At 35.4% G+C, this 13,435-nt stretch overlaps 1 protein-coding gene across 2 annotated transcripts; it reads left to right on the forward strand.

Annotated features, from left to right (window-relative positions):
* The first annotated feature begins 873 nt into the window (after nt 1–873).
* On the forward strand, nt 874–12,482 carry N6AMT1 (N-6 adenine-specific DNA methyltransferase 1). 2 transcript variants are annotated; one of them, XM_033091513.1, is made up of 6 exons: nt 883–1,094; nt 3,031–3,117; nt 3,650–3,740; nt 7,228–7,311; nt 10,447–10,588; nt 11,625–12,482. In XM_033091513.1, the coding sequence occupies exons 1-6, from the start codon at nt 961–963 to the stop codon at nt 11,729–11,731; spliced, it is 645 nt and encodes a 214-aa protein (XP_032947404.1). In that variant the 5' UTR covers nt 883–960; the 3' UTR covers nt 11,732–12,482. The 2 variants fall into 2 exon arrangements, with proteins under 2 accessions (XP_032947414.1, XP_032947404.1); XM_033091523.1 differs by lacking the exon at nt 7,228–7,311 and having other exon boundaries at nt 874–1,094.
* The last annotated feature ends 953 nt before the right edge of the window (nt 12,483–13,435 follow it).

Raw genomic sequence — 13,435 nt, forward strand, 5'->3', positions numbered from 1 at the left:
TACAGACAATAACCCAAAACATCTGAGGACCACCCATTAACAATGGTACCAAGCCCAGCCAGTTTTATGGCTGAATTCTATCAAACGTCCTAGAAACACAGTCCTAATTCATCCTCTGAAGATAGCATAATCCTGATACAAAATAGCGCTAGATTATTAGTATTTGAAATTCAGCAGTGTATTAAACGAAAAACGCATCATCTTGCTTGAGTGAGGTTTCTAAAAAGAGTGCATTCATGCTAAAATCACAGACTGGAATGGTAGTTTGCAGGGGCTGAGGGCGAGGCGGTGTGGGGAGTTATTCACCTGAATGAAATGAATAAGCTCTAGAGATCTGCTGTACAACACTGTACCTATAGTCAACAATAATGTCTTGCACAGTTCATATTTGTTAAGAGAATAGATCCCAAAAAAAATCCCAAAAAAATTTTTTTATCGCAAAAAAAAATTGTTAAAAGAAAAAAAATAAATAAAAATTGCATTCATGCTTCAACATCTGGAAGGCAATTTTTTTGTAATATACTAAACTAAAAAATTAAATGAGAAAAAAATTTTAATCTTAAACCTCAAAGTATAACGTTTAATGATGTAAAAAATAAATAAAAAGTAAAATTTAGTAACCATTATATATTTTTTCAATTCGTTGAAAGTAGGAACAGAAGAAAACTTCTAAATGTACAATAAACATTCCCCTTAGTCAAAAACAATTGACGCATTCTGTCAGGTACTGACCCACAAACTGAATTTAAATAGTCTAAAGAAGAAAGCAAAAGTCAGTCGTGTAACAGTTCATACAGGTGTTTACTTAGAAATTCCAAGAGCATCAACTGACAAACTGTTAGAAGCAAGCAGGCCGGAGGCCACTCGCCCCCGGGCGCCCCGCCCCTACTGCCAGGCAAGCGTCCGAACACTTGCGCATGCGCGGTGTTGACGCATGTGCGTGGGCTGGAGAGAAGAAAGATGGCGGCGCCCAGCATCCCCACGCCACTGTACGGGCACGTGGGCCATGGCGCCTTCAGCGACGTGTATGAGCCTGCGGAGGATACGTTCCTGCTTCTGGACGCTCTGGAGGCGGCGATGGCCGAGCTCAAGGGGTGCGAGGAGGGCGAGCGTCCTCGCGGGGGAAGGCTTGAGCGTCCTGGAGAGGCAGCGGCAGCAGGGCCAAGGAAGGGACTGTCGCTTTCCGCCCGGAGAGAAGGCGGTGTCAGCCCACTTAGCAAAGATTGACACGAGAATGCCGTCACTGAGGATTTTCCTGTAGACACACGTAATGAGTGTGCCAGGGCTCTATCTGCTTTTCCGAAGTATTGTTTTGGTCTCAGGAGCTTCATACCTCCTGATCAGGGCAGGATACACATACTTCTAAGAGCAGCAATATAATACATTTTAAAACAAAAATATTTCAGAAGTATTGCATATTAATATAATCAAGAAATATTAAAAGCATTGTGATGTTAATTTACTCAGTACATAAAAGCACCGTCTAGCAACGGAAGGGCGCAAAAATGAAGTGAGGTGGTAAGATACTGGAATGGGGAAGTATTTTTAAAGCCACTGAGTAGCCCCTTACTGAAGTCTGTAGCAACAGCCATTAGCCACAAATGGGTACTGGGCACTTGAAATGGCGCCAATGCGACAGCAGAATCGAGTTTTTCATTTAATTGTAAAAAATTTAAATAGATGCAGCAAGTAGCCTAGACAATTTTCCCTAGCACCCTATAAATAATAAAATTGATTTATGGAATGCTTGCTATAAATTTTAATAACATAAAAAGAAGGAATACCTACATTGTAATTTTTTTTGATGAAAGGAATTTGGGTAATTAGATGTGCTTAAAGGTCAAGACTTGAAACGGGTTTTCAAAGGATGAAAAAAAAAGTTAGATGCCAAAGATCTATCTTGTGTTTATCCCTTTTAAACTCGCTCAGATTTTTCCATGTATAAAATGTCCCAACTCTTACTAGTTTTTCATTGTAAATGATGGAAATCTTTGGATTTACTGGAATATAGAATGGGACAGCACTCTTTTGTCTTTTATTCTCAAAATATCCCAGAATGATTTACAAGCACAAATTGCATTGCAAAGTATGCTGTAAAAGGAGCTGCTTTTGTTATCAAGTTTGGGATATTTCTGGTCTAGGAATTTTAATTATTTCTAAGACTATGATAAGTTATTTTTCAAGTAGAAGCCACCTGGTAAAGATTCAGCAGACCTTTGTACAGCATAATAAAAGCTTGTCAGATATGTGAACTGGTCCCAAAAGTTAGAAAGCCAAATAGTTTGTTGTTGAATAGTTTGGGGAGTTAGGTGTTAAGAGACTCCTAAATCCCATCAAACTTTGTAATGGGGATAATTGGTGCTTTTGATGTATATGTAAGATTATAAGCAAGGAAATTAATTGAAGGACAAAAATACGGTAGAATGAAGAATATATTCAGTAGCATTCTTAAAATTTATTAATATTCTGAGATCAGATACTTCAGTATTTTCCAAATTCAGTGCATACATAGCTGTATAAATATGAAATTTCTTTGATGCTCTAAATCTTTCTTTCCCTCAGATATAATGATGGGTTATTGTTATATACTTTTAAATGATAGAGAAATGTCTTTCGTAAATAAGTATTGTAATAATACTAAACCTATCATTTTTAGAGATACTAAACTAGGATCTCTTTGTGGAAAGGGGTGATGGCTTTCATATTAAAATTTCCAACCCTAAATTAATATCATTCCATACTTTTTATGTAATGTTTTGTAGAAATTAATTGAAAGCCATCTATTATATTACTATTTTATGGACTTAAAGTACCCCAAATTTTAACAATTTTGAATGAATGCAATATTAAATGAACATAAAGTAGTTGTGAGACATTAGCTTATTTATACATTTATATTTCCATAGATTGCAGGTGATTGATAGATGAGTGATAATGCTGGAGAAATATAGATTACAAGTAGCATGAGAGTTATTTGATGTGTATTTTAATCCTACTGTACTCATATTATTTTGTTTTGTTTTTTTTTAGAGTGGAAATATGCCTTGAAGTAGGTTCAGGGTCTGGAGTGGTATCTGCATTCCTGGCCTCTATGATAGGTCCTCAAGCTTTGTACATGTACGTGTAAGAATATCAAACGCATCCACCTCTTCCAGAGATACAAGTACTATAAGTATTGCTTGAATGAAATCATTTTTGTAAGTAGATACTATGTATCTGATAGTGTCAAAGTATAGTAAGGACTCAGATTGCAAATGAGCTTCCCTAAAAATTATAACTGCCTGTTCAAAAGTGTTGTCAGACTATGTAATTATAGAAGCAGCATAAGAATTTTAGGTCAATCTCTAAGTTTGAATTCTTTTATGTAAATAGTTTGATTATCAGAAAAAATTGAAAGTTACTAAAATTATTTTTTAGAAAATTTGAGAATATATAAATTATAAAGATAAAAATCACCTATAAATTTTACCACACATGATTCAACTAGTTGCCTTCAGTTTTGTTTTTCATTTCCTGTTTTTCATTTAATAGTATCATGAATATTTTCCTTTCAAAAATTCCTTTTAAATTTCATTGTTGATGGCTGCATAGTTCCATTCCTTGAATTTGTCAGTAACAGATTTGTCTCTTCTTTCTTTTCTGTTTATAGTTGCACTGACATCAACCCTAAGGCAGCGGCTTGTACCCTGGAGACAGCACGTTGTAACAAAGTTCACATTCAACCCATAGTTACAGATTTGGTGAGCCATGAATCTTTGCCCAATAATAATTAATTTCCTTTTCAAATAAGGTCAAAATGATTTAGGTCAAAGACACTTGAGTGGTTTATTAACTTTTAACCTACTAAACAGTATACCCCATAGTTTATAAAGTAAATTCTTGACTGATGTAATCCTTCTTGTTTACAATTCACAGGGAATGTCTATTGGCTTTTATAGATCAGACATCTTTCTGTCAGAAGTGACAGAGAATCCAGTTCAAACTGGCTTAAATAAAAAGAGTGGGTGGCTTCAGGCACAGCTGGCTCTAGGAACTCAGATGATGTTACAGGCATCTTGTTCTTAGGTCGGAATTTCTCTCTAGTGGCTCTCTTCCTAGGCAGCCTTTCCTTTCCTGGTAACAAGATACTTGCATGTCTATATCTTATTCCTCAGCAGCCCCCCTCCCCCACCCCATGGAAAGAAACTTTCTACTCAGTTAATCTAGCAGAAGCCCCAGAATGTGTATAGTTTGGATCAATTTGGGTAACGTGCCTATGTCTCTCAGTCTCCCACTTTGGCCAAGGGGGGTTGGAATGTGGAAAAGATTGACTTAGGCCTGTGTCATGGTCCCCCCCCCCCCCCACCGCCCCTGGGTTGGGATAAATCTTCTCCAAACCACTTGGATTGAGAATGAGAGAGGTAGAGCTTCCCCAATGAAAAAGTGAAGGAGAAGTAATCAGAAGAAATGGGGAGTGGGCCCTGGGCTGGTGACAGCAACAAATGACAACTATAGAATCGTCATTTTATTTTGTTATATATCATACATTTTTCAGTTGCATATAAAATGTCTTCAGTATTTCTTGACCTGTAGTCTTACACTGATAAATGTTTTTGTTTAGCTTTTCTGCTTTATTAAATTCAACATGGTTTTGCAGCTTAAAAGAAATTAAGCCAAAGATGTAAGAAATTCTTTACATATTACTAGAAGTTGCTACTACTGTTAAAAACTAAATTATCAAGAACAGTATTCAAGTGACTGACATGATATCAATTTGGTGATTTTGCTCTTTAAATTTTTTAACTGGTTTCTTCAATATAGCTGTAATTAGTATTAACTGCTTTTGATAGAACAATAAAACTGTAAAGATAGAAGAAATTCAGAATTTTTTTAACAGAGGTGGAAGCTTAGGTGAGGTACATTTTTGAAAGACACAGAATTAAATGAGAAATCCAGAATTTAAGGTGAGACCATATGAATCCAAATCTAGAGGTCCATGGTGTCGTCCATGCTAGAATCAGTTCTTTCATAGTAAAAATTGGCCATGATTCTATTGACTTAGGGCAGAGAAAAAGCAGCCATAGCCTGCAATGCTTTGCTTTTATTTTCTCTTTGTCTATCTTTTCACTTGCTTTATGGTGTCATAGTTCTCCTAACCTGTTGATAGCACTTCCTCTCTCTCTCTTCATGTGCTGTGTGCTAGAATAACAAACAATTAATTTAAATTTGTATTTAAACTAAGAGTTAAGGGGCTGAATAAGTGCCTCTCATATGAGTCAAATATATGCATTTTGCTGTGTGGATTTTAAACTTCCTTGTCAGAGGCCTGTTTTGCTTACTTCTCAATTCCTGGGTATGTTCCAGTGCTCTGCGACTATCCAAAAGCTGAATATGGACGATTCGTATTCGGGTGAGGGATGCCTATAATCAGACTTTATATCCAGTCCACTAGGACTTTCTTTTTTCAATCCATTTTCTTTATAACTCCAAAATTTTCTATTTGTTTAATGTCAATTTTTTCTGTATTTAAAATCCAATGCCACAATGATTATCAGTATATAGTACCTCAGGGCCATCACAGTTACAAAGCACATTATTTTCTAGTTTGCTGTCAAGATTTCTGCAAAATTACATTTCGGATTTCTTTTTATAATTTGAGAAACTTAGTCTTTATGGAATTGAACACAAAGCTTTTTTTTTTTTTCAAATATATTTCCTCACTTTCCAATGTTATTACTATCAGATTACCTAGTCACCTTTCTACTTACATACATCTGAATTACTTCTCCCCCAAATGGTTATCTTTTCTCTTTTTAAATGAGTAGAGAAAGAAAATTTACCTTTGTAAACATCTCTTCAGAAGTAGTACTCCTGTGTTCTCTTTGAACTGCAAAGTTAGCAGGCTTCTGAAGATAATAAAAATGGAATTGCTTTTAGAAAACTAGTAAAATGGAAATTCAAAGGCAGTTTCACAATATTTGTAAGTGGCCCCGTGATATGCCCAATACTTAGATGGTATGGCTGAGTATTAAATAACTTTGAATCACATAATGTGAAAGCTATTCCCTCTTTAATTTTGTTTTGGCCAGTCTGATTGCATCAATGAGTCTGTTTGGTGTTATTCTTTTAACATCTTTTATAAGCTCAGAAAGGCCCTTTTGACAAAGAGAAAACGGGTCTGGGTCACTCTTAGATTGGCAACAGTAACTATAACAGTATCATTTTTTCATTTATATTGCATTTATTCTTGTAGTCCAGAATGTAATAGTGATTTTGCATAGTAAGTCTCCGTTTAAAGCAAATTCATTTAGCAAATAAAGGTCCATTTAAAGAAAAATATCCAGCAAATAATGGTATGTAACTGTGCAGATGGTGAAGAATTATCAAAATGTTAACAGAATAGTTTTGGGCACTGCCTTGAGATATGTCAATATTCCGTCTCAAGATACAGGCTCAAAATTCATGGGTAAGAGTCAGTATCAAGAGGTTACTGAAGGAAATGGCTTTAAGGTGAGAACTCATCCTGACACAGTATTTTCACTTTATAGTGCTTGTGAAGGTATAGGACAGTATTCAAACATGATTTTTAAAATATTTCGTTATTGAACTCAATCAAAGGAATACTTTCAATGGCATTTTACCCTAAATTTACTTTAAGACATTTTTCTTCTTGTTCAGTAGAAAATTGTACTCAGTTTAAAGATTTATAAAATGACCAAAAAAACTGATGTTTTCAGTGTCTCTTCTCAGTATTTCCAATTCTTTCTTTGATATCTCATTGTTTTCAGTCAATACAATTTGCAAATAGTTAAATAGAAATTTAAAAAAAAATCAATCTTCTGATGTTTTCTGTCATCTCATGAAACATTTCTCGTGGTTAAAGAAAATAAATGTTTAAGTTAGAGGCTGTAGCTTTAAAGTTGTACACTGATTTGTGTAGAACATGTGCTACGAAATGAGAGCTGGCCTTCTTATTTTATCTTCTACAAGTGAACCCAGAGTGTAAACATATGAGCTGTTGGAGAGAGGAGACTTTCCTGAGCATTTTATTTTCATTCTGATAGTTTATTTTTTAGGTAAATTCATATCATCTTTATCTGCATGAAAATGTAAGAATATTAATCTCTATTTCCGTTTATTAGTGTGGCCTTTTAACACATTTTTTTCCCTAAAAACATGAGAGATATTTTTAAAGATTGATTGAATGTGTACTCTGGCTTAAAAGTCTGACTGTGGTTGAACATTTAGGTCAAAGGCTTGCTGCCAAGATTGAAGGAAAAAGTCGATCTGCTGGTGTTTAATCCCCCCTATGTGGTGACTCCACCTGAAGAGGTACATAGAACTAAACTTGTTAATATTTTCTGTTTTCTTTCTGAAGTCAAATGAATTTCATCATATGACACATCAGTCAGCTGCTGATTAAGACAAATTGCTCTGATTTTACTCCGAATTGTGATTGGGTACTACTGGTAGACGTAGGAAAGGAACCTAAAATGGAAATCCAAGCTGACCCAAATCTATCCTTAAAAATCCCATCCAAATCAGGCGATGGTATTTAAATCCGTGTGTGCGTGCACACGTGTATCCTTCATTATAAATGACAAATTTGCAAAACAAAATATTTTTAATCAACCTTAAACCTTAAATTGACAAAGGAATTCTTTCTGAAAGTCTCAGGTTCCCTCCTATCATGGGTTTTATCAGGAGTAGGGGTGGGAAACCAATTCCCATTTCAGGTGGGGAAAGATTCACCTTGAAATGTATGATTTTAAAAATCTCGATTTTAAATCTCGAATTTAAAGAGAGAATGATCAAGGCAGACATTTTAATAATGGACTAAGGCTAACTTTCCTTTGAATTGTACCTATTTTATTCTTCAATGATCATTCTCTGGCAAGGCTGATAAGCATTATATTCATGTCTACCAAGATGGGGCAGGCCTGTTTAGCTGCTGTTCCTACTAATGGCTGTTAAGCAGCTAAGAAGCTGTTCCTCTGCTGATTCGTGAACTCATATGAGAAGGAAAGTCATTGTCATAATGTGAACAGCAGTTGAGGGAAATGGAACTTAATACAACTCTCTACAAGCACCATGGGAATAAGTCTCAAGAATGATAAAAAATGTTTGTAGTCCAGTAATCTCAGTACTTGAGATCTGATTTAAGGAAATCATTCAACAATAGAATACTGAAATTCACAAAATTGTTTATTGCTTCTTTATTGAAGGTGGCATATAATATGAACTTATATATGCAACAGAAGAGAAACAGTTAAGTAAATCATGGCCTATCAGTTCATGGCCTAGTGGGTGAAGAGGAGCCTCTGGGGACATGGGGACACGGGTGGGCTTCCCTTCTCCCATATGCCAGGTACTAAGCTCTGTGCCTGCGACTCCTGAGCCTTACTGGGGCCAGAGCTCCGGAGATGACTGAGTGTGGGCAGCCTGGGCTCTGTCACTGTCCCAACAGGGACAGTGAGTGTCACAATTTCTGTGAGCCGAGAAGTTAGCTATAGAGCAGGGTCCAAGTGCAGCACAACAGAAATTTCCTGGAGCTTAAAAACATGTTTTCCAAAGTAAAACCTAAAGAAATGAATGAAAAGAGAATGTGGTCTCTGTCAAGACTTGAATCAGTGGTCTGAAAACCAAAGCAAAGAAATATTTCAGTGCATAGGGCATGAAGAAAATCAGAAGGAAATCATGAAGGTAAAAGAAGAGACTCAGAGGATAGATGCAGGAGTCACAAAATATAGTAGGAGTTTGTACATAGAGTTGTGGCTCTACTCAGGATAATATCTAGAAACAGGTTAGGTGCTCGTGGTTTGTGCCTGTGACCTACGAAGGGTCAGGAGCTGACACAGCAGTCAACCAACACGACCCCTCCCTCACGAGGATAGAAACCTCCCTTCTGTGGCCTGTGAGCATGTGGCTGGTGCCAGCCCATCTTCCTGGAAGGGCATCTCTGGTGCCAGCACATACACCTAACTGAGCCTCGCTGGGGCGGCGTGTAAACAGGGTCCAGCACATGGGTCCTGGTCCATACTGGAGCAGAATGCGAGACAGGCTTTCAAAAGCTGCCATCGCCATACGCTCTCTCCACAGGCCACTTTCCCTGATGAAACATCCAGAGCATGGGAGAATAAACCAAGGAAGAGGAAGACAAGTACCCCAGAAAAAGAAGGAATTATAAGAGTGCCAGAAATGGGAAGTCTGCTAGAGGAAAGTCTTGACAAAACCAGGAACTGATACATTTCCTAATATGAGCTAATTTTGTGGAAAGTTGTATTGAGAAACCTATGATAAGTATGGGAATAACTTAAATAGATACAAAAATTTAAGCAAATGACACATTGAATGCCCATCAATAGCTAAATTAGATTTGATAATTTTCCACCATAAAATATTATGGTTATTAAAAGAGCAAATTAGAACTATGCTAGATGAAGAGAGTTCCATAAAGTATTGTGTGAGAAAAGCAAAATATAGGTAGGAAAGTACAATATAATCCTATCTTTGTAAAACATGAACAAAAAAGAAAAATGTGTGTGTGTGTGTGTGTGTACATGGGGGAGGAGCTCACAAGCAAAACAGTAAAAGGGAAAAATGCAGTTTTTTTTAAAGCTAGTCTATAAACATTTATTTGTAAAATTTATATGGTTATAAGTATAATAAGGAAGCAAATGCCACATTAAATGAATAAAAGCAGAAGTCATAATTGTATATAAATAATTTAAAATATGGACAAAAACCATTGAAGGAAATAAAGAAAACACTTGTGTTAGGGTTAGTTATTTTTGAGTGATTTCTTCAAAATATTCTTTAGTTTTGAAAACAATATACAATGGTAAGGATCTAAAGATTTTTTAATACTGTATAAACTCTCATGGGTTTGTGTCTACAAATAATTAGATTGTTATTGGAAAAAATGTGATAAATGGGTTCCTAAAAATGGTTTATGTGATTCATACTTTAAGTAATCTAGAGACATCCAGGTGCAGTGGGATGTTTTGAAACTTTCTGCAAAGTAAATCTCTTACAATACAAGCTCTCTATTTACTTCCAGTTCTATGTTAAGAATTACCTGTCTCTCAATATACGCATTGTGTTAATAGTAACTATTATTAAGCCCTTAATAATATGTATAGGGCACTGTTTTAGAACTATATTTCGTCACTTTTTCTAACAGTGGACAAAGTAATTTTTTAAATCATTTTTCTAATTTTACAGTTGGAAACTATTGTTTTTCTAATTTTACAGATAAGGGAGGGAGTTAATTCAGAAAGATAAAGTTACACAAGGTCACAAAGCTAAGAAACGGGCTCAGATGAAACTTCACTGCCTCCTGGACAGCAGTAATACAAAATATATACTTGTTTGGTGAACATTATGGTGAACGTTACTTGTCAAAAAGATTCAGTTTCTCATTCTAACCGTAACTTGAGTCAAAACATTCTTTCTTACTGGTCACAGGTAGGAAGTCACGGAATCGAGGCAGCTTGGGCTGGTGGCAGAAAAGGTCGTGAGGTCATGGACAGATTCTTCCCCCTGGTTCCGGATCTCCTCTCACAAAGAGGGTTATTCTATTTAGTCACCATTAAAGAAAACAATCCAGGTAACGCAGGCCAGTTTATCTTTTAATCATTCATTTTGCTCAAATCAGAAGTTAATAATGTCAAAGATCGTAATTTACAAAGTAACCTGGGATGTTATGGATATAATCACTGACAACTAATGTAGACAACACATGTTGAAAGAGAGGGATTTTTTTAGATTTGGGTTTTTTGTAAAGTATTGTCTGGGGAGGGGGCAGTTTTCCCAATTCATAAACTAATATTCAAATGCAAAATCTACAATTTCCCCCCTTCCAGCACCTCACCCTCAATATTGTGAATTTTTCCTCCATCTCTAGTCTTCATGCCCTTGACAATTCTGCTGTATCCTCTTTACACCATCTAAAGTTTTATCACGAAAGCTATCTCATGGTATAGACTGTTGTATCTTAGTTTTCAGATTCGTTTGTAACTAAATTGACTATAGTCTTTCTTCTCTTTTTCTATATACCTCAGTTTGATTTTTATCTTACACCGTATATTATCCCCAACCCCTGAAAATCACATCACGATTACTAGGTTTTGGGGGTTTTTTGCAACTCCATTTTCTTAGTTCAGTCATTTTAGTGTTGTTTATAAAAAGGAAGGTTTTGCCTTTTTCAGTACTCCTGAAATAAGGTGCTTTATATTTACTACCACTGTGCAGTGTTACTGTACAATTTGCCCATACCTTCACTGATACTTTTATCCAAAAAGGAGGATATAAAGCAGAGGTTGGAGCCAAGCAACTAAAAAACTAATTACCCGCTGTAATAATAAGTATAATTGATGTTTCTATTGAGTCCAGAGTGGGCTACCATTGCAAAGCAGGCCGTTCTTCTATCTGATTAGAATTCTCAGCAACACCTTGAAAATACAAAGTGCTCGTCTGACACCCAAGTTCATGTTAGTAGAAACTTAACTTGGTATTCATTGTTTTCTCAGACGAACAGAATTTGCACACTCTATGTTTATCATTTATTAAATTGTTTAGTGATTATACACACTTCACCAAATGATTTAATTGGATTTTACCTTTTGCTATAATTTTCATTTTAGAAGAAATTTTGAAAACAATGAAGATGGAAGGTCTACATGGGACTACAGTACTTTCCAGGCAAGCAGGACAAGAAATCCTTTCAGTCCTAAAGTTCACCAAGTCCTAAAATACAGTGTGTGCTCTATATTATATGGAATGTCTACATATTGAATATATTATATTGAATATACATATGAATACATATTGAGTACATGTGAACAGTATAGATATATAGATATATATAGGTATAGATATAGAAACTGAATGTATTCAGCATATTTCAAAACTGAAGTCATTTCTTGGTTAACAAGTAAAATTGTCAGAAATAATGTTACGTAGAAAATGGTGGAAGGGTTGGGCATTCTCTTTTCCTCAGGAATTAAACCTACAGAAATATTTGCATAAATGCTAGTAAATACATATATTTTATATATATAATTTCATTTTATATATGAAAGGTATTTATATATGAAAGGATATTCATTTCAGCATTGTCTGTATTAGCAAAACAAGGAAGTCAACCTAACCATCTATCAGTAAAGGGACTGGTAAAATAGATTTCAGTATATCCATGTCACTGAATGTGAGTGACATCCAGCTACTAAATATGACTAGGATTTGTGTATACTGAACCATAAGGGGGCCATGATGTACTTTTGAGACAGGCACACACACAAAAAAAACAAGTTGCAAAACAGTATTATCCTATATGTGTATTTTTGAAGGTAGGTTTGTATGTGTATATAAGAAGTCTCAGAAGATACCAGGTGGGAATGGAGGAATTTTCACTCTTTTGTGGTAGCATTTGCTACCACAAAATAATGTTATTACTTGTATAATCTTTTAAACTTTTTTATTAAAAAAAATTTTTAATTTACTTTCACTTGCTTATTGTCTTCCTTCTATTACTTAGCATGCCTTCTGCATCCATTCTTCTGGGTGAGATTTTTTCCTACGTTTTATCCTTTAGTGTATATTTCTGTTTTCTTCTTGCATATATGTTGTAAACTGCTGTACATTTTTCTTAGATCAAGAATTGTATATAAACTCACCACTTTTAAGTTAATCACCTTTTTAAAAAGTTTGCATGTGTCTTCCAAGACATGTCCAATTACCTTTACTAAATTTAGAAAACTCTTCTTCCATAACTTCCACACCATTCAAAATCAATGAGCAGGACTGTGTAGGACCAGAGTGAGAGGAATCCAAAATTTACTTTGTGCTTGGCTACCTGAGAATCAGAATCACTTGTGGAAGCTTTTGAGGATTATAAACTCCTAACCCCCACCATAGACGCATGGAGTCTTCTGCTGAACAGATACAAAAACTGTATTTTTAAAAACATACTTCCCAGTATTTCTTAAGCCTGCCAAATTTTAGAACTATTGCGTTCAATAGCACTGCCATTTAACTCTTTGGACAATCTACAGAAAGAGTGGAATTATCTTTCTTAGATGTTCAGATAGGTTTAATAACTTGTTGAAAGCAGCACAGTAATAAAAGGTAAAGCCAGTATGGCAGCATTCATACACAGATCTGACTTCAAAAGCTTTCTATCCATTTGCTTATGCTTCTTTCAGCAGCAAAAGTGTCAAAATCAGTATTTACTTGAATGTTACACCTGTAAATGGATGCCCTTCCCAGAAATAGTGCCATCTGAAATCTTCAATAACCTCTTATATCCCAGGAAGGAAAAAAAAAAGATGAAAAAACCTTAGAATGTTATTATGGGCTTTTAGTCATAATTTGGAATGGAGTCTTCGATACTTTTCAGTAACTGTTTGAAACACTTTAAAATTAGCAGAGTATTTCTAGCGACATAGGAGACTAA

The sequence above is a fragment of the Rhinolophus ferrumequinum genome, chromosome 2, assembly GCF_004115265.2.
Source record: "Rhinolophus ferrumequinum isolate MPI-CBG mRhiFer1 chromosome 2, mRhiFer1_v1.p, whole genome shotgun sequence".
Lineage (NCBI taxonomy): Eukaryota > Metazoa > Chordata > Mammalia > Chiroptera > Rhinolophidae > Rhinolophus > Rhinolophus ferrumequinum.